This window comes from Varanus komodoensis, unplaced genomic scaffold (genome assembly GCF_004798865.1).
Source record: "Varanus komodoensis strain SLA01 unplaced genomic scaffold, ASM479886v1 scaffold33, whole genome shotgun sequence".
Taxonomy (NCBI): Eukaryota; Metazoa; Chordata; class Lepidosauria; order Squamata; family Varanidae; genus Varanus; species Varanus komodoensis.
This window is the reverse complement of record NW_025335817.1, coordinates 6488398-6511579: the sequence shown is the minus strand read 5'-3', so window position 1 is coordinate 6511579 and position 23182 is coordinate 6488398. Positions and strand designations below refer to the sequence as shown.

The 23182-nt window shown below is 45.7% G+C and overlaps 1 protein-coding gene across 2 annotated transcripts in view; it reads right to left on the bottom strand.

Moving 5' to 3' along the window:
* Positions 1 to 11928: 11928 nt before the first annotated feature.
* Positions 11929 to 23182, bottom strand: part of SEMA6D (semaphorin 6D) — a 30338-nt gene continuing 19084 nt past the window's right edge. The window contains exons 15-18 of one of the 2 annotated variants that reach the window (XM_044439019.1): positions 21960 to 22051; positions 21534 to 21590; positions 17382 to 17549; positions 11929 to 13826 (exon numbers count right to left, since the gene is read on the bottom strand). In XM_044439019.1, the coding sequence (XP_044294954.1) occupies positions 12520 to 13826; positions 17382 to 17549; positions 21534 to 21590; positions 21960 to 22051 (1624 nt within the window). In that variant the 3' untranslated portion in view covers positions 11929 to 12519. The remainder of the gene's footprint in view (positions 13827 to 17381; positions 17550 to 21533; positions 21591 to 21959; positions 22052 to 23182) is intronic. The other variant, XM_044439020.1, reaches the window with a different exon arrangement.

The following is a 23182-nucleotide window of genomic DNA, read 5'->3' as shown; positions in this document are numbered from 1 at the left end:
TAATTTGTACACAAGAAGAGATACTCTGGATGTTCAAGAATGGAGGGAGGGTGATGGTCCTCCTTGAGGCCACCAGCTAATTTTTAAAATGTAATAATTTATTATTACATAGTTCCCACACTTTTCATCTCTTGCAAGAAATCCAAAGCACCTTAGATAGTCCTCTTCTCCCTTTTATCTTCACAATAACCCTGTGAGGTGGGTTAGGCTGACTAAGATTATGTGGGGAATACAGGCTGCGTTTCCCAAGCCCCAGTCCAACTCTGGCCTCTTTGCTACACTAGCTCTTGCAATTGAGAGACAATTTGCTCTTTTAGAAAAAGAACTACAAAATATATCATCAAAGCGAAAAGGGAAAACAGGCAGCTGCTTACCACTCCAAGCTAAACATAAAGGTAACACCAAAGAGAGGGAAAGAGCAATCACAAAGTGCTTCCCATCACCATCAGCATGTGTGAACTCCGGTGGAAATTACAACTGAATTAAAGGGAAGAATAAAATGTAATTCCAAACAACTTGCTGGAAGGTTAATTCCATCAAATAATCCTTAGCACACAGATCAAGGAAAATATTTTAAGGATAGAAACATTAATGCAAATTCATTCATACAAGATGGAGAATACATGGCTCAACAGAGCTGAAAAAGAATAAGACCTCGGAGTAATTGTGGACAACAGGCTAAATATGAGCCAACAATGCGATGCAGCTGCAAAACGTGCAATTGCTATTTTGGGGTGCATTAAGAGAAGCATTACTTCCAAATCATGAGAAGTAATAGTTCTTCTAAACAATTTACTCAGATCTCATCTGGAATACTATGTGCAATTCTGGGCACCACAATTTCAGAAAGATGCAGAAGAATGATAAAAGGTTCAGAGGAGGGCAAGAAAAATGATCCACGGTGTCAAAACACTGTCCCATGAGGAGAGACTGAGAGAACTGGGCATGTTCAGCCTTGAGAGATAAGACTGAGGGGGGCAGGGGCATGATATCCCTGTATAAGTACCTCAAAGGCTGCCAGAAAGAGGAAGGTCAAGATCTCTTCTTGCTGATGCCAGAGTGCAGGACACAGAATAAACCATTCAAGTTGCAACAACTCAGATTCAGGCTGGACATCAGGAGAAGTTTCCTCACTGTCAGAGCAATACGACCATGGAACCAGCTGCCTGGAGAGGAGGTGGGCTCTCCCACACTGGAGACATTCAGAAAGAAACTGGGCAGCCCTCTGAGTGGGATGGTGTAACTTGGTGTCCTGCAACAGCAGGGGGTTGGACTAGATGGCCTTCATGGACCCTTCCGACTCTACTGTTCTATGATCCTGTGATTAATGTGATGGCCCCTTTTTCCCTTTTTCAGTGATCTAACATGGGTGCAAATCTTATACCACACACAAGAAATATAGTTGAAACTCCTGTGCTTCCCAATATTACTTTCCAATAATATTGCATAAAAAATCAATTTGGATGCTATGCTCCATTTTGTTTTATTGTAAGACCATCCCAAGACCTTGGTAGTGGATGGTATATAAACATTTTAAACAAACAAACAAACAAACAGTGTCACACCTGCTTACAAACAAACATCCACAAAGGGTGGAGGAGAGAGGGGGAAAACATGGAACAGAGTTACAGGCCTTGCTGCCTGGCTGTCGACCAGGAATACTCATGGCCTTGTCAAACTGCACGTATTGTGCAGATATTCTAGAATGACTGACCTGCTGCTCTGCATTTCCCAGGAACCAAAATGCTCCTGGCTGTGAAGTTTGGGCAGAATGGGGCAGTACTTCAAAAAGCAACAACACTCTGATTACCGTGCAGTCCCAAATGGTGCCATTTGGTGTACATTTGGAGCAAATAAAGCACAATATATGGGGATAATAAAGGAAATAAATGCTATATTTCTGCATCTTGGGAAAAACAGATGACAAAGAAAATCAGGATGGAGATGTTTACCTTGGGCTGTCTTCTGTGAAATCCCTCTCGACTGGTGTCCACACACAGGGTGATCTTTCCGTGCATAATCATGGCACACGTGGATAACAAATGCTAAACACTTCTGCTTTTCTGTGTGATGGATGCTGCTGTTAGAAATAACCCTTCCAGAATACTCCTTAGTGCAAGTTAGGGCATTGCAGGTTAGAAATATGAGTGCAAAGAGGAAAAAGAAGAAAGGAGGGGTTTCTGTTTCTGTGCCACACACACACACACACACACACACACACACACACACACACACACGTGTGCACAAACAGAGAGGCAGGCAGGCAGGCAGGCAGGCTCTGGTACAGTTCTCATTGTAAGAACACAAGGAAATGAGAAGAGCTGTCCCCATTAGACCAACCCACTTGCTCAGTCAATTTCAACGAAGACCATGTGGATGCTCCGATGTGCACAGGCAGCACATGAACACAGGCGCACTCCTCTGTGGCTACCAGAGATGACTTTCAGCCATGTTGCCTAGTAGTCCTTGGTACCAATAACCTCCATGGATTGGGCTCGTCTCGTTTCAGGCAGAGACCCACTCTATGACTGGCCAGGTTGGAAAGGTCTTCACCCGCTTGCTAAACAAGACAATCAGACTCTGTCCGTCCATGATGTGACTGAGTGAGCAGGTGGTCCTGCTTTACAGAGGACACACCACAAAACACTTTACATAAGATGCTCAAACTCTTCCCTAGTAATTATTTCTAAATTTCCATCTATCAATTGCCCTATTGGCTAATGTGATAAATAAGCACATTTATTACCATGTACATGCACATGATAACACGACTGAGCAGTTAACAAGATGTATTAATTTAATTTTGCATGAATGCATTTGTCAGATTATATATATTTACCCCCCTTTAAAAAAATCTCTAATATATGACACTTATCCCCTCCATGGTAGTGGAATGTGGCACTGTGGTTTTGAAATTCCCATCTAAAGATGCTCACCTGACTACTGTGTTTCAGGAGCTTCAGTCTTTTTAGCACCAAGTGAAGCCCTTTTCTCAGGCAGGCTAGTCCTTCACTTTTCAGATTAAAAACAGCAGATTTAAATCAGTTATATTTTTAAATCTTTGAACTGCTTCCTTTTTTTGAAGCTTGGTTTTATGCAAGAATTTTAAACCTTTAAAGAGTCTATAATTTCTTATTATGCTGTATTTTATAGTTTTTAACTGTTGTTAATTGCCCAGGGAGTTTTAGCAATTAGGCAGTATAGAAATCATACTTGGAAATGCATAGATGTCAACCCTTAATAAGTGCTTGTAATTAAATAAATTGACAAGCAAAGTGAAGGAATGTTAGTCCTTGCTGGTGGGAAGTGGGTCTGCGGAGGGCTTCTGGCTCAACCCACCTCTTCCCCAGTAGAACTGGGAGCAGTGGCCTCAAGGGCTGGTCTGTGAGCAGCTCCATGTGGACCACTTCCAGAAAATGACCCGCCAAGAAGTTACTTCAGAGTGGGGAAAAAGTGTTGTGTGGATCAGCCTTTAAAGCCAAGTTACACAATCAGGGCTGTTTCATACTGCAGGCTGGGGAAAAGAAGACCCTCACCCCACCCTTAGAGGTTCATTTCTCTCTGTAGAAAGTTTGCTTTTTTTTCTCCAAGAGGCTAAACCAGGCACATTCCTGAAACAGATATTATTATTATTATTACTATTACTATTATTATTATTTGTGCGAATCTGCTCTTTGGCTCTGTAAGCACCCGTCTTATGGGCACTATTTGACCAGGGATGGTTTTCTGCACAATTCTGAATAAGATCTGCTTCCTTGCAAGGATGTGAAAACACTTGTGCTTTGCAAGATGGGCTGCTGCAGCCCTCTGTGATTCTTCTGCTCTTCTATATAGATTCTCCTTTTTCCCGTTTTTGTAGTTCCAGATATATGACACAAGTGACTGATAGCAATAAGATCCCTGGAGATAAATCATCTGAAAAAATACTACTACTAGAGGTGACATGGAATATATAGTGTATCTATATAGCAGTAATCTTTGTAAATATCTCAAATTGTTTGTTTCTATCTCTGTACTGCCCAATAGTGAAAGCTTTCTGAGTGGTTCACAGCAATCTGTCTCATCCTTGCATGCATATAATCCTGGGCTTTTCTCCTCCTCCTCCTCTTCAGACTGGTGTCTCTTATATGAGTCAGTGTCTTTTGGCAGTCAAAGGTGAAATGGAGATTTGCATGTCTGAAAACATGGTGGCAAATTGAATGGACACAGACTACAGAAAAGTGGTTGGCTATGACCCTCTCAGAGACATTCCAGATGTTCTGTTTAGTTTCAAGGTGCATTTTCTTCCTGAGTTCTCCTTTCCTTCTCTCAGGTGGCCACTTACCCATTCCTGGAAAAGGGGGGAAAAAAGGTTTAGGGGCAAATAGTTATTAATTAATTTATTTAGAGAATTTGTATGCCGTCCCATCACATAGCCTCGGGATGGCTTACGTAAAATAAAACACAATATAGATAAAATCCAGATTCACCCTGTCTGCAGATTAAAACCTATAAGCTGATATTAAAAGTTATTAAAATATTGTTGAAATAAAAAGGTCTTAGCCTGGTGCCGAAAAACAAATAATGACGGCGCCAGGCGGACCTCTCTGGGGAGTGCATTCCATAGATGGGGCGCCACTGCAGAGAAGGCCCTTCTCCGGGTACTTTGCCTCCTGATGTCTTTCACAGAGGGTTCCTGGAGGAGGGCCTCTGCTGTTGATCTCAATGGGCGGAAGGGCAAATACGGAAAGAATTACTAGAATTCAAACAGAAATACTACCCATCTCTGTATAGCAGGGAAGACTGGATGGGGTAACTTGTTTGCCTACTGTTCTCTTTGTTATCCTTTTGCTAGCTGTGGAAGGCAGCTTCCAGGACCTGGCTTCTTCTGACCAGAGTGAGACTGGATGGCTCTTCCATTTGGGGATAATTATGCTGACTAGACTAAAGCGTGCCTTGTCCCCCTCACCTACTGTATGTCCAGGAGTCTGCTGCCGAAATCACACACCCTTCTTTTGCTCCAGACTACATGACCCTTTCTTGGATGCCTGGAGTATCATGCTTGTGTGTGAATCAGTTCTCCAAAGGGGTTGTCTTTTTAATGAAATGGGACCAATTATGGCAAATGGCTCAGAAGGGGACAGAGAGTAGAGCTGCTCGGATAGGAAAGAAGGACAGTTTTGTTTTTAACCTGGAGTGCATGGAATGTGCATGAAATGACCCAGTTATTCCATTTGTGCAAGTTACTGTGTCAGCTGCAACCTTTTCTTAAACGTTCCTGTTACCTGGATTTAATGTCACGATAACACAACGAGAGTGAGAAGGTTCGTTGTCTAACATGCATTTGCCTGCATATTAACGAGTCCCTTAGAGCTCATTTGAGTTGAGAGGAGTTCCGCTCTCACTGCAGCCAGCCAGCGGAAGCGTGTGCTTGGGCATGCGTGTGCATGCGTGTGCATGCACGCATACATGCTTGAAACAGACCGAGCGATTGTGCATTAAAATATATTTCGCACTTTGCAAATGTCTATGCAACTTTCGAACAAAGTGACATGAAATGGCCTTGCATGTGACTAATGGCCTAGCACAAATGCACGAAGAAGTGAAATGTCAGAGTTCAGGTTGTCAGCCATCGTTCCAGTTCTGGAAATGATGCCACGGTGAGAAGATGCAGCGATGTAAGTGCATGTTTCTGTAAGAAAGGAATACCCTTCTTTCGCTCAAAAAAGCCAGACTAGCTAAAAATGCTTCCTCGGAAGTGACCTCCACTGAATTGAATGGGGGTTACTCCTTAATTAACCTGGTAGCACAATCCTAGGCATGTCCACTCAGAAGCAACTCCTATTGAGTTCAATGGAACTTACTCGCAGCTAAGTGTACCTTGGATGGTAGTCTGTGGGTGGTAGTTCAGTCCTCGGTGTGCTTAGCTGGGAGAAAATGGCCTACAACTCCCAGGGCACCCCAGCCAGCTAAACCAGGAGCTGTACTCCTTTCTCCTGCTTAAACTTGCATCAGATTATCCATCCCAATTACAGGGGCCGGGATGAGCATTGTTTTCTGTACTGGTGACTTGATTTGTGCGTACTTTTCTCTTTCATTGCATCTTCACTAGTGCAAAATGATAAAACAGCAACAAATCAGCTAAAAAAAAATCAATAAAAACTAACGAACAAGGAGCAGCAGAAAAAAATGTCGGTGCCCAAGAAAATAAAGTAGTCCGTGCTTGCCACTGGAAAGGTAACAAATACACTTCTGTGGGGACAAAAGTACACAGAAGAGGCCCCATCCCAGCAGCTCCCATAGACCAGCCTCTCCCAGTCTATCCCTGGCCAGACATGTTTCCCTGCTCCAAGCTGCATGGCCAGTCAGGAAGCCTGGAAGTCCGAAATGTCTGAAGGGCTTCAAGTAGCTGAAGCTTGACTTAGGCATTTGTATGTTCATATTCTCTGAATCCGGGACCTTAGTGAATAACTAGGAGAATATTGAGGCATTAACCAAGTGTTTTATTAATTGTATCATATTTTAATATTCATGTTTTCAATGAACAAATCCATGTTTATTGATTCCTCATATCTGGATCCCATCTTCATTCAGAGCATTCAGGGTGCAGTCAATACCAGAGAAAGCTTCGCAGGAGCATGTGCGCAAATTTCCCCCCCACTGACTTCCCAGCCATTACATTTGTGCCCATTTTTACCATCAGATTTTTAAAATCTTTGCAGCTGACAAATGGGGCAGCAGAGCCAGCAGCACCTATGACCCCCAGGGGCCCCATGCACTCCATCCCATCCAGCTGCTATGCCAGGGTTTAGAGCTGCCAGGGAACTGCAATAGCAGTTTCAGCAAGGAGCCCTGAGAGGTCATGGTGGGCTGCCAGGGTCTCCCTTTTTGGAGCAGCTGGAAAACTGGGAAGTGTTGGAAAGGTGGAGGACTATTCAGCAGGAAAACTGAGAGGATTACTTGGCCAGAAGGCTGCATTGCCTTTTCCTGCACCTCTTTTCACAGCTTTCCCCTCTTTACTGGTGCTTTTTACCTGACAGGCAGGTAATTAGTTCCTGGCAGTTCTTCACCAATTTGCAGATGAATCTGCAAGGAAACTGACCAGGAAAAGTCACAGCCTCTCAGCCCAACCCACCTCATAGGGTTGTGGTTGTGGGGATAAGGTTGAGAGCAGGAGGAGGAGAATATGTAAGCCACTTTAGGTTTGTTGTAAGAAAAAAACCAGGATAGCGAGCAAATAAATGAATGAATATGTTTCTATTAAAATTATGGTCATTCATTCTGAATACTTGCACCAAGACATAGATTATCACCTTCCAAATATCATGCAAATGTCAACCATCTTTTGTTCAATTTGGGGTCACCTTTCTGCTTGTTTGGCATTCTGGAAGGAGGTACCTGGGGGTCCAAGCCAGCTTCACCAGATGCTTTTTGTACCAGTGTCTGCGACCTGCTCCTTGCTTCCAGGTCTTTGAGTGGGAGCTGATTCACAGTGACCTCTCCTCTCTCTTCTGTTCCAGTTTTTACCTTGGCTTTCCTGTCTTTGAATATCTGCAGGAAAACTTATGTCCTTCCAAGTCCTCTCGTTTCCATGCGAAGGCAGGGCCAAAGAGGTGGATCACAATAGATCAGGGTGGGAAACTCCCACGGGCCAGGAGGCTGCATTGCCCCCTGGAGCCCACCAGAAGCTGTGCATCTGACCTACCAAAAATGTCCTGCAACCCCAATCAGTCAATCTTAGAGGAGAGCAACCCTGACTGCTCTTTAGAAGGCCAGTTACTGAAGATGAAACTCAAGTACTTTGGCCACCTAATGAGAAGGAAGGACTCCCTGGGGAAGAGCCTGATGCTGGGAACAATTGACGACAAAAGAAGATGGGGACGGCAGAGGTTGAGGTGGCTGGATGGGGTCACTGAGGTGGTGGGCGTGGGCTTGGGTGGACAGCAGGAGACCCTGGAGGAATGTTGTCCATGGGATCGTGATGGGTCGGGACAACTTTGCGACTGAACGGAACAAGGCAAGTGAAGGTGCGTGGCCCTTGGACCTGGGAGTGCAATTCTGGCCCCAAATGAGGCACATTCTCCTTGTACACCGTATTTTCTTCCCAAACTGTGTGTGTGTGTGTGGTGGGGGGGAGTGTCTTGTAAAAATTCAGCAAAAGCAGCTCCCCAACAGAGCGCCTCTGGTGTGGCTGCTTCCCACTCCTTCAGTAGACGCAAGCTGCAATCACACACGCACGGGAGAGCGGCCCACTGGGGTGGACACACACAGACGACAGCTGGCGACAGCTGTACAGTCCCCGGCCTGGCATTCTGCTAGGCTGGCTATGGCGAGTGATCCTCGGCTGCTTGGGAAAGGCGGGATGTGGGCCTTGGACACATTCTGATCTGTCTTCAGATGTTCAATAGAAGGCCAGGCCAGTGCTGTGGGGTTTCTCTGGCCCTCAGGCAAGCATCCTCAATGGGCCCTCTCTATTGGAGAGACGATGTTCCCCACCATTGCTACATGGGGCTGTTGCTCCTCACCCCTTCCCCCACCACGACCACCATTCCTCCACCTTTCTGCCCTGACTGGGCCAGAGTGATAGGAAGGACAACTAGGTTGCTCTGGCGATGGGAGGAGAAGTCAATCAAAGGCCTTCAGCGGCATCTCACAAAGCATGGCCCTTCAACCATGCAGCCTATGGGGCCCTGCCCAGCCCATCTTCAACTGCCAGTGCATGACCTGCACGGGGATGATGTGATGTACACAACGCAATACCAGGAACAGCTGCAGGGAGGGATTCAGAATGAACTGCTGCGTGTCGATTGCCTTCAGCCTTTCCGTTTTATCCAGCTTTGCCTCCAGATGGACAGCCAATTGGAAGAATGCTGGCTAGAATGAAGAGGTGTTGGGACCCATTTCCTCCCTTTCCCAGCCCCTTCTGTGCCTCCCTTGACTCTCCCTCCCACTTCTGCCCTGCTCCCAGAACCGGAGCCCAAAGCAAGCATCTTTCTCACTTGCAGCATCAGCTCACCAAGGTACCTGTAAGCAGGCCCCCTCAGGGCCTTGCAGGTGACCAGGTTTCTAGAGAAAACAGACTTCACAACTGCTCTTTGGGTACCACTGCTCAGGGGAAAACCCAATTGAATTCTGAAGCCCTTCTTTGCCTAATTTAAAGGAAATGCATCCATTTTGTGATGTTAACAGTTATAGGCAGGGCCGCCTTGTGCCCTCCTTTACAGAGGAGTGTTGAGGTCTTCAAAACTGTCCGGTCAGGCTGCACACGATGCTTGGGATGAAGTGACAACCTGTGATCTGAGGGTCGCACATGCAGCATCGTCTAAACAGGCACGAACAGTGATAGGATACAGCGGCAAATGCAGATGACCTGACTCCTACTTCAGAGATAGGATGGACTGCAAGACTCAAATATTTTTTTATCACGGACTCAAATCCAGTGAAAAACAGCAGCAAGCTACACAAAAAGGTAGCCCACCTGTTCGGGAGCTTCTTGGAGATGATTGGTGCTCTCTGATGCACAGTGGACTTCCCTCCAGGGAAGACCATCCTAGTCACGCCAAGGGATGGGCCACCTGCCCGTGCGGGGTGCCAACTTAGCAACGTGCATATATGAACGATCCCTTTTCCCTCAGTGGCTCAGCCCAGCTGTTCTTGGTCAAGGATGCCCACGGTCCCAATATGTACAATCAAGAGAGATGTGAGATGCTTGTTACTTTTGAATAGTTTATTTCGATTTACATGCGGTGTTAAAAACCCAAAGGACGTATTATTTACACATCCACAATACAAGTTTACAAGATATCTATACATGTTAAAGAACTCTATAGAACATATAGAGCAGGTTTCCTTTTTTAGGGTTACTTTTTTAAGCTGTACCATTAAAAAAGATACAATCTGCATTTACCTTTGCACAAATGGATAAAGCATTTTTTTTAAAAACAGAAACAACCCCGCCCCCCGAAACCCAACAAAAATTATAAATTAACAGAATAAAGACTATGTTGGATGTTAGAGATTTCAACATAAATACTGAAAGGACTCACATTACCATCTAACAAGGCAGCACAATGTTACAGAAAGTTATTTGGGTTCACGTAACATTTATGTTTCGATTTCACACAAGTATGTATTGTTCATTAATATTTGTAAAGTGAATTTAATTCAGTTTTGTCATTTGATTCTTTTTTGTTTTAAAATTATTAGTTGCAATGGTGAAATGTTTTACGAAAAAAAGATACTTGGTAGTTGTGTGTATACGGGGCAGAAGGTAGATACTCAATGATCAACATACAAAAGGGAACAGGAGAATGAGTCTAGATATTAAGGAAGGAGGGAGGGAGGGAGGGATGGAGGGAGGGGCTAATCTATTTTGGGGCACAGGTGGGTTGAAGGTCCTTGCCCTACCGGCTCCTGAATTGCCCCTGTGGGGGCCGTGGGGGTGGGAATGTTCAGCACCAGGGATGCAACATCATTCCCAGACTAAGACCACCACCTGTGATCAATGTCAGCTGCAAATTCATAGTGCAGCAATTCACACAGAGCTACGTGTCACTCTGGCAGGTGTTTCATTACCCAGAAACCTCATCTGATTTCACATTATAACTGTTTGATCCTTAAGTGAGTTAGGGGCGGGATGTTTAGCATGGCAAGACGTATTTAATGCTCCTGTCTTCTTGGCTTATAGACAGCACTTTCATTGTTAATTAATTGTTCTTGTGGGGATATCACCCCCCCCCACCCACACACACACCGCTTCTTTCATCTTTTCAGATACTGTTGAGAGAACATTCAGCTGGCACTCGGGGAATTATGATGTACTGTTATTGAAAACACTTGACGGGGGTTAGTAGTGTATTATTTTTAAAAACCATTCTCATGAATAAGGCACAAAATGCACAGATCCGGGTAAACGCACACAGATTATTTACAGAATATTGTCATTACCGGCATGACTTTGGAAAAAACACAAGCTAAGCAAGCTGATGGCCAATTATGTAATGGAAGGACCCTACTATGCCGATTGGTGCTTTTTCCTTTCTGCTGGAAATGGCTGTATTATGGGGTTCCAGTATTACTTATTATTTCTTAGCTTCTCTTTCTTTCTTATAAAGACATCCCTTACATAATTTCTCTATCTAAAATTCTCTAAGGGAAAGAGGGCTTCCCTGTGATGGTGTGAGCAGTTGCTGGAGCCATGGAGAAGCAAGTGTTCCTTCTCTACCCCACCTTGATTTCTGTTTTTGTGCATGTCACTTGATGCCAAGAGATGGACTATGGGATTACACCTTTATTTCCCATGAGGTGAAGACAGGTACATGGTGAGCAACGCTGGCAATGCAAATGTGTCATCTTGGTTCTCTTGGGAGTCTCTTCACACTTGGGAAAGTCCTATTGTCCTTTGGTCGCTCCTCTCAACTCTCTGCTTTTATCTTATTTCATTTTGGGGGAGGGGGAAGGGGACTTCCAAAAAGGGTCCAGTGGGGAGAGGCTCACCTTGAAGCCTCGATCTTGATGGAGAACAGGGAGAATTTCAACAGTTCATGCTCAGACTGGCCAGCAAGCTGGTGAGAAGGACTGGATGGGAACCCATGGGAATCCATGAGTGCTACATTTGAAATCTAGGAAGTTGATTCTACAGCAGCATGCATTTCGAATCCTTCTGCCCTGTTTTGCAAACAGTACCTAATTCTGACAGCACACAGCTTCCCACATGAGATCCCTCACGTACTACATATAGTCCAAAAGAATCTGAATCAAAATCATTGGTTTGTTCAGTCGTGGCCTGTGTAAACATTTCTATAGCTTAAAAGATGCAATGAGTTTGAAGACCTCCGTTTCTTATGGCTCTCTCTCTCTCTCTCTCTCTCTCTCTCTCTCACACACACACACACACACACACACACACACATATGCACTTGTGCTCACGCATACACGCACGCACACACACACTCTTCTATCTTGTCATAAACAAAATGTCATCCTTTGGAGGAACAAAAATTGCTACAGCTGGACTAGAGACCAAAAGTTCAGCAAGTTGCTTATTAACCAACACACTTGTTGAGACATCATAATTTTCTGACATTTGTGCAACAGGCAAGGCAAATGCATACATATTAAAATGTTCACATTTCATGGGAAGACTACACATTATGGCAGTCTAGAAATGAACCCATTTTATTCTTATTATTATTGTTATTAGTTTCAAGTATTTTTGCTCACAGATCTTCTTCCTCCCCCTTTCCTCCCCAAGTACTCTGAACAACCCTGGACAGCAGTCTCTGGTCCCCCCCCATTGTGCTATGCGTCCCCTCCGCTCCCAACAAAAGAAATGTCACGGCCAGCACCTTCCTTCCTTTTGATCTGTTTAGCAAGCTGAGTCTTGCTCAAGGCCAGGCTTGTGGAGAAGCAAGATGCTGCTGGAGTGAGAAACAGCTTCTTTGGCCGCTTGCGGGTTCTCTGCTCTTCACGACAGGAGAGTCTCTGTCCTAAAGTCCGCCTCGCAACGTCACCCCACATGCTTGATAGGATAGGCAAGTCTTAGTAGCTGTATTTGTTCAGTTGTCTGACTGAAGGCGTCTGCGGAACGAACGAGGGCTTGGGTGGCACATCTGGTTTTAGCGAAGGGGTCCTCTTTATGCCTGTCCGAGGAAGCGTCCCGTTGCTTGTGTAGCTGCTTTGCCTAGACAAGGAAGGCTGTAGGTGAGCGCTCAATGGGGCTCCTTGCATATAGTCCATCTTTGTCCCTGCAGCAGAAGGCATGTACCCTGCCCGGTTCATACTGGGCTGCCTCGATAGCAGCACACCGTTGGGCGAGCTTAAGTTTTTAGGAAGGGCTGATATAGAATGTCGCTGTGAGGAATTTTTGTGATAGCCCCTTTGCCTTTCTAAAGAGGTCATTGGTACTGCAGGTGTCGTGGGAACATCTACCCGTTTTGTTGGACTATTTCGTGGGAGGGTGGATGGAGGGGAATACAAAGATGCTTCCCTGTTTGGAACTTTGGGAGGGATCTCTGTCATGTTTCCCATTGGATCCAGCATTAAAGTCTGGTGAGCCACTTGGATGTCTCCCATAATGGCTTTGGGGTTGGTGGGTGTTTCATTTAAATGTTTCAGGAAATCATTCAAGGTGTTCCTGGAATCAACAGACCTCCTGTGGTCCCTTTTGCTGGAGGACTTTGTTCCTGGGTGGTCCATGTTCTGTATCTTTTTGTCTGCTTTGTGTGCATTAGAATTTGAAAAGGATATATTGTAATCATGGGTGGCATTCGGAAGAACAATAGCACTGGGGATGTGTCCGTGGCTTAATGGAGAATGGGGTGGGGGGCTGGATGGGAAAAACTGGGGGCTCTTCAGAGGAGTTTCTTTTCTAGAAGCACTGAGGTTGTTTGGTGCTTTGTCCATCTGGCTTTTCATGGACTGTAAAGTCTTCTGCTGAAGCACCGGTGTTGATTCAGGAGTTGGAAGAGCTGCCAGTTCTGGTGGTTGGCCTCTGTGGTCCACCATCATCATGGACTTTGTGTCGGCAGTTGGTGGCAGCTCTTTTCTGTTTGTCAGCAAATTCGAATACAGCTTGGGTGAATCGATATTCTGTTGATACTCCTTGACGGGGCTGTCAAAGAGACCATTCAGTTTGGCAAAACTTCCACTGGAGTCTGTACAGGACTGAGCTGATTCTGCATCTTTGTGGATTTTCCTGGATTTTCGGACAAATATATCCCGGTAACAGTAAACAGCCACTCCTGCTATAAAGGCTCCCAGTAGAAAAGCTGCAAAGACGCATGTAATCAGGACGTTCATATGCACCATCTGGTTGGACTCTCCTGACTGGACTTCCCACCTCACACCTACAACAAACACACACATTGTTAACAGATTGGAGCATGTTTCCTGTGGCACCAACCTAAAGCAATGCCTGATTATCCTAGACTGAAGTCCTCAGCCTACTTAATAGAAACCTCACTCCTTGAATTCAGGCATGATTAGGGCTGGAATCATGACACGGGTGTCCTCACAGGGAGCCATCATCAGTCACGGGCCCACAGTAGCAGACAGACAAGTTTAAATGTGTCTTTTAAATGCTTGTACATGAGACATTTAGGGATATTCAACACACGTACATCCTATCAATGTAATGGGCACAATCCAGCACAAATCTGAGTGAAATCAAAGGTATCCACAAGGTTGTCACAGTGAAATAGAGAAAGTTTTTGATTTCTTCCAGTGTATGCAGCCGCTTTGGTGGAACTTCCCTGCATTTAGGGGTCAATTAAACCTAAATGCCACTGATCTGTGTTGGCAGACCGGTATTGCTCACATGTGCTGGATTTTCCCAGTGCACCCCAGAGCATTGCGCATAGGCCTTGCAATGCAATATCCTACGGTGTGGAGAGGCACTCTCCCCTCGCACTGTAGTGTGAAGCTGAGCCCACGCATCCTTTGCTCCAGTCCCTGTGGGTATCGGTGCATTGAACAAGCGATCCTGCAACACTGGCAGAGGCCCCCAGTACCTGGGGATCCTGCACTTCCCTAGCAGGGCGACTAGCAGCTGATATACATTGTCAGCTGAGTGATGGCTGGCTATGCATCCTCTTGCATGTAGGCTGAAGTTCTCCTGTGCCAAGATCTTTATGCCTCTCTGGGGGTTGCACTGTGCCGGATCGTCAGGTCAAAAGCAGGGTTTGCGTCAGCAATGACAAGCAGCAGGGCTCTTGCTCTGACTCAGTTTGCCCAAGTTGCCTGTGGAGAGCAAGCCATGCATGGCATGGCTCATCAAAAATACTCTCGGCCAGCTCCTCTTTCGGGTCTTTCAGCCACTGCACTGGAGAGATTCCATGCAGCTCATGCCCGCCCTGGCAGGGATGAGTGATGGCTGACTACAGATCCTTGCAACGAAACCATCCTTTGCTCAAGGGACCAAGGAAGCTGTAACGCCAGCAGCTGTTTCCCCTGGGGGGCTGCCCTCCTCTGCTCTTTGTCATCCCAGCTGCAAGGAGCACCAGCCACAAGGAATGGTGCAGAGGTGTCACGATGTTCCCTTGAAAAGAAAAGCCAAGTCACGACTGAGTGAGGATGGGTGGGCCATGATCCCAAGTTCTCTGCTTGCCAAGAGGGAAGGGTAAGGTGAAAGAAAACCGGATGGAAGGCCCAAAGGAGGACAAGGCGGTGCCTCCCCGTTGAACTGTGCTGCTCCGTTTGGAGAACTGGAGTGTGTGTCCAGGGATACTATATGCCGGCAGTCTACTCTCTTTGTCCCCAAGTATCCTTTTAAGACTCACAAATAGTAGCTTGTATGTTATTAACTTTAATGATTTCTGCTGGAAAATTGAGGTGAGAAGGTGCTAACTATCAGACTGCCATTAATAACTCATGGATGGATTTCTCTCTCAATTCCCTGCTCGACTCATAAATCAGAATCAAAAGTGAGATAGGGTTATGCAAATATGGTATAAAATGGTATAATGTGCACCTTGCATCATTAGAAGCATGCTTGTTCTTTCCCTCCAAACAAAATGCTGTCTAACCTTGCTATTTCAGAAATGGCATTCTCTGTACATTTAAACAAACAGGCAAACAAAAAGACAATATTATCTTCACATTTTAAGGTCTATATTTCAGTGAGTAATGGACACTGGGAACAGAGCATAGTTTAAAAGCCATATAGATGAATGACAAGTATTAGTATTTTTATAATATAGAATACAATTTAGACCTAGGAGAAAAAAGAGCAAACACAGAATTACTTTTGCAATTTGCATGTTAATATAGCAGAACTTGCTGGTTTTTTCTACTTTTTGAAAAGCAGCCACAGACAAATGTGAGAAATGTTAGGAAAATTTTAGTTTGGCAGAATTCATCTAATTGTGTTATTCCTCACAAGGGGGAAGTGAAGATGAAAAAGAGTTTCATGGGTTTTTTCCTGTTAGAAGCAAGGCCTTTGAAGAGAGTTAATGTTCAGGGTTACTGGTTTTAATGGCATTGTGCAGAAGGGGGGGGGGGGGGGGAAGGAGAAAAGGACTGAGAAGGCTTTCTAGAGCAAATGTCACCAAGCATGACTGAGAGCAAATCCTAACAACAGCAAACTGGTTTTAAAGGACAATCGAGCAATAAAACACCTGAAGCAAAATTACAAATGCGCTGCCAAAATGGCCAAAAGGAAACCTGATATGTTTCAGTGAATAGTAAAATGCAAAAGGGTTGTGCATAACTTGTAAGTCTTTAAAAAAAAAGAACGAAAGAAAAGAGAGGCGCTCATGCGAATATGCACCATCTACTGAGAGAAGAGGCAGGGTGGGCGGAAGCAGGGACCCAGCCTGGGCAACCTCCCACAGCCTGACTTATCTCCCAGGAATCATTTTTTGCTTGAGAAAGATGAGCCTGTGCTTACCTTCACAACAATCCTAGGCTTCTTAGGCTGAGAAAGAGAAAGAGAGGCTGGAAGTTACCCTCGTGGGAACAAGACCCCCAAAATGGAGGTGCCCTCATGGGCTCTGTGGTTAAGGAAGACTGGAGCCAAGCTGTGCCAGGACATCACTTTGGCTCTCCCCGCGACGAGTCTTAAACCGGCTCTGCTCCGGTCAGCATGCAAGATGCCCCTGCATGCAGAAGCTGCCGCTCCAAATGTGCGAAGACCGGCAGTGCCGTTTCGCTCAGGTGGACACTTTAAGCCTTCCTGTCTGACAAACGTGCCCACAGTATACGGCCCAAATAGCACACTGCCCCTTCTCCCTACCTGGAGAATAACTCTCTCTGCCCCAGAAAAGATGTATGAAGTTATCCACAGTGCGGGAGATTTAAGATCTTTACATCCCCAGGCAGATCAGGTACCTTTCTGCAGAAATAGCCAAGCATCTCTTGTCCTAAAGGAGGGAGCATTTGGGCACTGACACCATGATCCTTCTGGTGGTCGCCTGAGGACTCTTGTCCATTGTGGTCCAGCAACCTGAGACGGCTCCTCCTCTCTTGCAAAAAGATGCTGCGGTTGTGTGTGTCCCCACCCCCATCCCCGGTTCGCGACTGGATGTTCTGTCCTGGTGGTGAGGGCATCAAGTGCACGAAGGGCGGCACGATGCCAGACGACCCACTTCTGCACTTCTGCACAAGCTTACCCAGAAGTAAGGCCCACTCAGGTCAATGGGGCTGACTTACAGGATTGCCCTCTATAGCCTGCACCATCTTTGCATGAAAAACAGCAACTGACCCGGCCTGATGGATGTCGGCTTGGCAGAGTCCAGAGCATGGGCTGGTAGCCAAGCAAGAAAAGAGAAGCGCACGAATACCTTTGTTCTGTATACAGGTGATGCCGCATGCAGCCCGTAGTGAGCATTTCAATTTAATCTCTGAAGCCGCTGAAGCTATCAGGTTTCCTTTTGACCACAATATATTCCCTGATTAGGCCTTACCCTTTGGGACCCCTGATAATGGATCAGAGTAATCAGAACTGTTTGGTTCATCTTGAGCTACAAATTTCCGAGAGCCAGTCACTTTAGGTTTCCAGGAACCAATCACTTTGGGTGAGAGAACGGGGATGCTTCCAACTGTGGCAAGAGAAGCTGAGGGCAATTCCGTGTCTGTGGTGGCAAACAGATTCGTATTAATGTGTATTGCAAGCAATTTCTTCTTCCTTTTTGTTTCAGTCCCTTGTTAATGGGCAGCTTGGCTCAATGGCCACTAAAGAAGAGCTGAGCACTGCCATGTGGGAGGAGAAAAGCCAACAACAGGATGGTAGGTCCCTGTTCATAGCTCAGTGTGATGAAGTGCCCACCATGCATGCTGGAGGTTGCTGGTTCAATCCCGGATGTCTTCAGGTAGAACTGGAAAAATTCCTGCCTGAAAACCAGGGGAGCCACTGCTAAACGGTGTGCATAAATGTATAAACACTGGATAAATGGTGTGTATAAGTCACCTCTCTTGTACAGATGCATTAACAACATAATCAGATTTCGACATCTGGGACCGGAAGTGTATTACATAGAATTTACTGTGAAGTCCATGATGCGCAAATGGAGATAGGCAGAGAGGATGGGAAAAGTTGGGCTGCACCAGCTGTCTGCACATTGGCACATTAGCAACTTTGACCGGCAGCTGCTGCCCGAGATCGCTGGCAGACGCTTCCAGCATTCTCTGCTATCACGTCCTTTTGGATGGAGGAGTCAGAGACTGAACCGCGAACCAGCTGGATGCCAGGAATGTGCTCCACCACAAAGCTACAGTCCTTTTCCAACTGAGGTTGCGGATGTTGTGCAAAATGGAGTCCCAGACCTGGCAGCACCCAGAAGCTGCAGGCAGCGGAAACTTGTGGGGCTGTCAGACTGGGCACAAGAGCAAGCAGGCCTGGAAAGCCCATGTGTTTAGGGATCCCTTTGTAAAACACACCTCATCCTTAGCTGTGATATCTGGCTAGCCAGAAAGAATAGTATCTGCAGTGTACGTCCCCTCGTATAGCTAGAATGCATTTGTAGGAGCCAGCGCAAGTTTTTTGCCAGAAACTCAAAGAAGGTTTCATGCCTCAAAGGCCATGGCCTGGATCTTTCCTTAAACCCCAAACTTGGAATTTCCATGGTTCTATGCTAAAGCTCCTAGGCCACAATCCATGCTGATGTTAGGGCATTGGGAGTTTCTAAACTTCCTGTGCGTATTTAGCCGTGGATGTCCTAATTATCCATGCAAATGGAGGAAGATTTGAGGTAAATAAATATCTACTAATTGAAAGTGTGCCATTATGGGCCAATGTCATGTTTTAAAGAGAATGAGATGTTTCATTTCTTCATATGCATGTGGGAAGAAAGGGGAAAGTAGTCACACGATGCTGCTCCCCTGCCTCCCTGTCAGAATTAGATCTTGGGCAAAATAAATCTATGGAATGTTTGTTGATCAAACACCTTACTTGTTCCGTTATGGAAGTGCAAATATCATCAGACATTGAACCAAAGCATCATGTGTTGTTGAACTCCCAAAAGCATTGCAAAAAAGCCTATGAAAATTGTTGTTGGCAGAGAGAATTAATGAAATATCAGAGGGAATGTTTCCATCAGGATCAATCTCTGTGCTTGATGGCACTGTCATTGAACTCCAATATGGGTTATTGCCTTTGGAGTTCAAAAGAGCAGCACTCAAGTCATTTAAGAGGGATTCGGATGAAAATTCTGCAAAATTTCAAGGGGAGTCACTGTCCTTGTTACAGAGCTTCAAAGTTCCCTTCCATTTTGAGGCTGGCCTGCTTGATCACTTCCCTTCCGTCCCACTGCCCACTCCGTGCTTTCTGAAGGGTTCACTTCCGTAGGCAAGAAGGTGGAAGGTGCTGACCTACAGAACACTTTTCACTGCACAACATGGATGGGGAACCTGTGCCCCTCCAGACGCTGCTCTACTCTAGCTCCCATCAGCCTTCGCCAGCATGGGCAACAGTCATGGATGATGGCAGTGGTGGTTCTCATCCTCCCTGAGCCAATAGCAGCCACTGGACCCCATCCTCCTGGCTCTTTCAGGGGTGCTCCATGAAGCTAACATGGCCAGTAACCATTCATGATACTGCAAGCTCTAATGTAAGAGGTGAACGCTTGTGATGATGGCCAAGAAAAATGGATAGAGTCACTGTGCAAAAGGACAATATTTATCTACGTATTTATCATATGAACAGGGCGACCCATGACCTTAAGCTCTGCAGGTGGCTTATGGTAACAAGATTAACCCTGGATCAGGTATTGGGAAATTGCTGGCAAGCTGGGGAGGGGGTGCTGGTGAGCAAAATGAAAACTCTGATGAAAGTAGCTGAATGGGGAGAGTATTTTGAAGAATGTTCTGTCTGGGGGGTGGGGAAAGGGCTCCCAATTATCTGGGGGTCTTCTGAATGCCCGGGAGGCCATGGGAGGTGATAGGGGCTTCATGGGCATTCAAAAGCCTCTGCATGAAGAGTCTGTTGATGCTGCTACAGCACGTGGGTGTTTTAGAAGTAGCAAATAGAAAGAAGACCCCCCCCCCCCACCAAAGCCATTTCCTACAGATCCTCAGTGGGAACAATATTCAAAATCCTCCCCTCAGTCTCTGTAAAAGGGCAGGGGAAATGCCCCTTTTCCAGGGAGGAAGGAATTTCATGCAAGCTTTGGCAGGGTTCAGCACAGCGCTACCATACAATGGTGAAGATGCACCCAGGACTCTAAAATGCAGCCTACGAATGCTTCTTCTAATGAGCAAAGTGCTTTCAAAAATAAACCAAAGAGCATTTAAAAGACTTTGGTAGAGGCAAAGATCTTCGTTAGGTGCAAATAAGCTGATAAGGAAGGCACTGGGGTCTCTGGATGCCAGAGTTTGGGGGTGACATCCTCCCTGCTCCCCCCCCCCCCCCGGTCACCATTGCCACCTTCTCTGAGACATCTGGGAATGACCTTTGGGGAAAGCCAAATGCTGGGCTAGGCTACACTTGAGTTCTGATCCAGCAAGAGATTCCTTCTGCTAACCAGTTTTTAGTCCTGGAGTTTGCATGTCTATCCCTTCCAGTTATCCCTCACTCTTGTGAACTGCAGCCCCTCCAGCAGAGATTCTCAGATTCCACTAATGACCTCCAAATTGGAGGTCACTGCTTTTTGGAACTGAACTCGAGGCATATATATTTCAGTACCTAAACCAGATCCATTTTGGAAAGCTGTTGTATAATTTTCTCCAGCTGAATAAGGGCTAAGAGATCAGAGAAGGAATAATGAGCTTAGGAGAGAGAAAAAGGTTGTATATAGGTAATTGAAAAAAGCACCGTGGACATGAAAAGACTTTTGTGTGCTTGCCTGTCATTCGGAAAATGGCTAGAGGTTATCCCGTAAAAGAAGGGGACTGTGATCCCAGTGAAGCCAGGGGTGGAGGCAGGGACAAAACTTACATTTTTACAATGGTTGTAAGAGGCAATTCCTTACTTCCATTTGCTCTCTCTTGCTTGCTCTCTGCTGCTGTGGCTTTTTTCTGGAAGAAGTGCATATACAACCTCCAGAAATATGCCAAATGTGATCTATTAGCACAAACGCATTTCCAAACCTTGAAGAAATCAACACATTTCCAACACTTGAGAAACACACATTTCGGGAAATGTGCATTTGCTTTATAAATAACTGGACGACACAGGACAGGAAGGAAGAAGGAACGGAGGGAGAAAGATGAAAAGAGTCAGACATCCATCTACTAAATAATAATGAAGGGTGGGCAGCATTCCTGATTGTATGGTGGGGTGAAGAGGGGAAAACAAGAGTCGAAACTTAGGTTCATGCAGTGAGAATGTCATCTATGTTAATCAGGTCCTTCCATTAATAAAATATGCATCTCAATTGATAATGAGCTGTTACGCATGCAGGTATACAAGGGAAAAAGTGCTGAGTGATAAAGTCTTGGCTGTATCTTGATCATCAGTAGGAAAATGAGGAAAAGCAGAAAAGCAAAAAATATGAAGACTTGCCAATTGCACCATAGGAAGTGCGGGTGCGGGGGAGAAAAAGAAAGGGGTTCTGAAAATGCTGAACTGAAGGAAAGAAAAGCTTCATTAAGTTGGGAAAAAACGATTGAAAAAAACTAACCAGATGTTGGATCGCCAAATATTTTGTAATCTGGTGTAGTTGTAGTAGGCAAAATTTCTAAAAGAATTAAAGGAACACATAATCAGTGAAAAGTAACTGAAAGAAAAAGCAAAAGATTGTCAAGGCCTAAGCAACGGAAAATCGGAAAATAAAATACAATTGGGTTACCCAAAGGAAAAGGAAAAGGAAGGGAAAAGTATCAGTTTAATAATGTGGCTGTAGACCTTCACGAATGTTCGTGAGGGTTGGGAGAAAAACGGTCCAAGGGCTCCACCACCCAAGATCAAGCAGCTCTGGATTGTGCCCACTGGCTTAACAGGAGGAGGGGGGTGCTCAGTGCCATCAATGTGACAGCCACATCAGCGTGTGGCCCGCAAACAAAACCATGCCACATTCGCAAGTTGGCATCTGGGGGCCAGCGCTTACCGTGACAATCCCCAAGTTGCACAGTGGTGCCGTATTCCACATCTTGCTCATATCCTCCAATGCTATGGTTGTATGAAACAAACAAAGACAACCTGCAATTAACAGCATTAGTTGGGAAAGACAATGGTGGTGAACATCATTGCATCATCATCATCATCATCATCATCATCATCATCCAGAGAAACCTCAAAACTGACAGCTTTGATCTGAACGACCTCTGTGTGCCTTGTTAAGTCGGCTGCTTTGGTGGATGCTGGTCTTCAGATTAACTTGAATGGCTGCTGCCTAAGCTAATGCTTCTTGGTGCCTTCTATGCCATTCATTCTTAACTGCATAGAAGGCACAGCCGAGAGCTAGCAAGTGCTGCTGCATTGTCTCCTGGTGGGAGCTTCCCACAAGACTGTGTCTCATGATCGTGAGAAAGGAACCATCCAACACAATTTGGCCCAGAGTTTAGCCCTATTCAGTCATCTATGTGGAATAAACCTCATGCGCAGAAGAAGCCCTCTACACCTGCATTTCCATCATCCTGTACATGAAGCAGGCAGTGGTCTGTAGACAAGCATCTCATCTCCGTGATTTTCCCGGGTCCCCCATTGCATAAAACCATGGATATAGAAGCTTTCCTCCCCAGATCACTGCTCTCTGGGCACAGAATGACAGAAATGTGCAAGGAGCAGGGCAGGGCTGGATCGTGCTCTCCGTTCACAAGTGCAGTGTTCACACATTCAGAGTCCGTGCAGGTCTACCATTCTCCTGGATGGCAGGACATTCCTCCTGGCACACTTTTTCTGGGGAACACAGGTAAAGGCTCTCCATGGCCCCTCCTTCCCTGTGTATGGGCTTCCCACGGGGGCATCTTGTTGGCTACTGTGAGGAACAGGTTGCTGGACCAGATGGGCCTTTGGTTTTTATCTTGCAGCCTCTTCTACAGTTTTCACAAGCCTGGCACTACCTGTGGCTTTGCCCAAAGCAGCTTACTGAAAACCAAAACCCGACACTAAATTGAACGTGCACACAAAGATCTCAAACCTGCATCACACACTCCCCCATGGACAAACAATAAAACAAGGCCATTGGTCAATACAATACTTTCCAGAATAAGATCTAAGAATGTGATCTCAGAATGGGAATGGAAGTTGTTTCCCAGGGAGAGAATCCAGTATAATGGCGGCCCCACCTGGAAAGCTCTGTCCCTGGGATCCATAAAGTAGCTCGTGCTT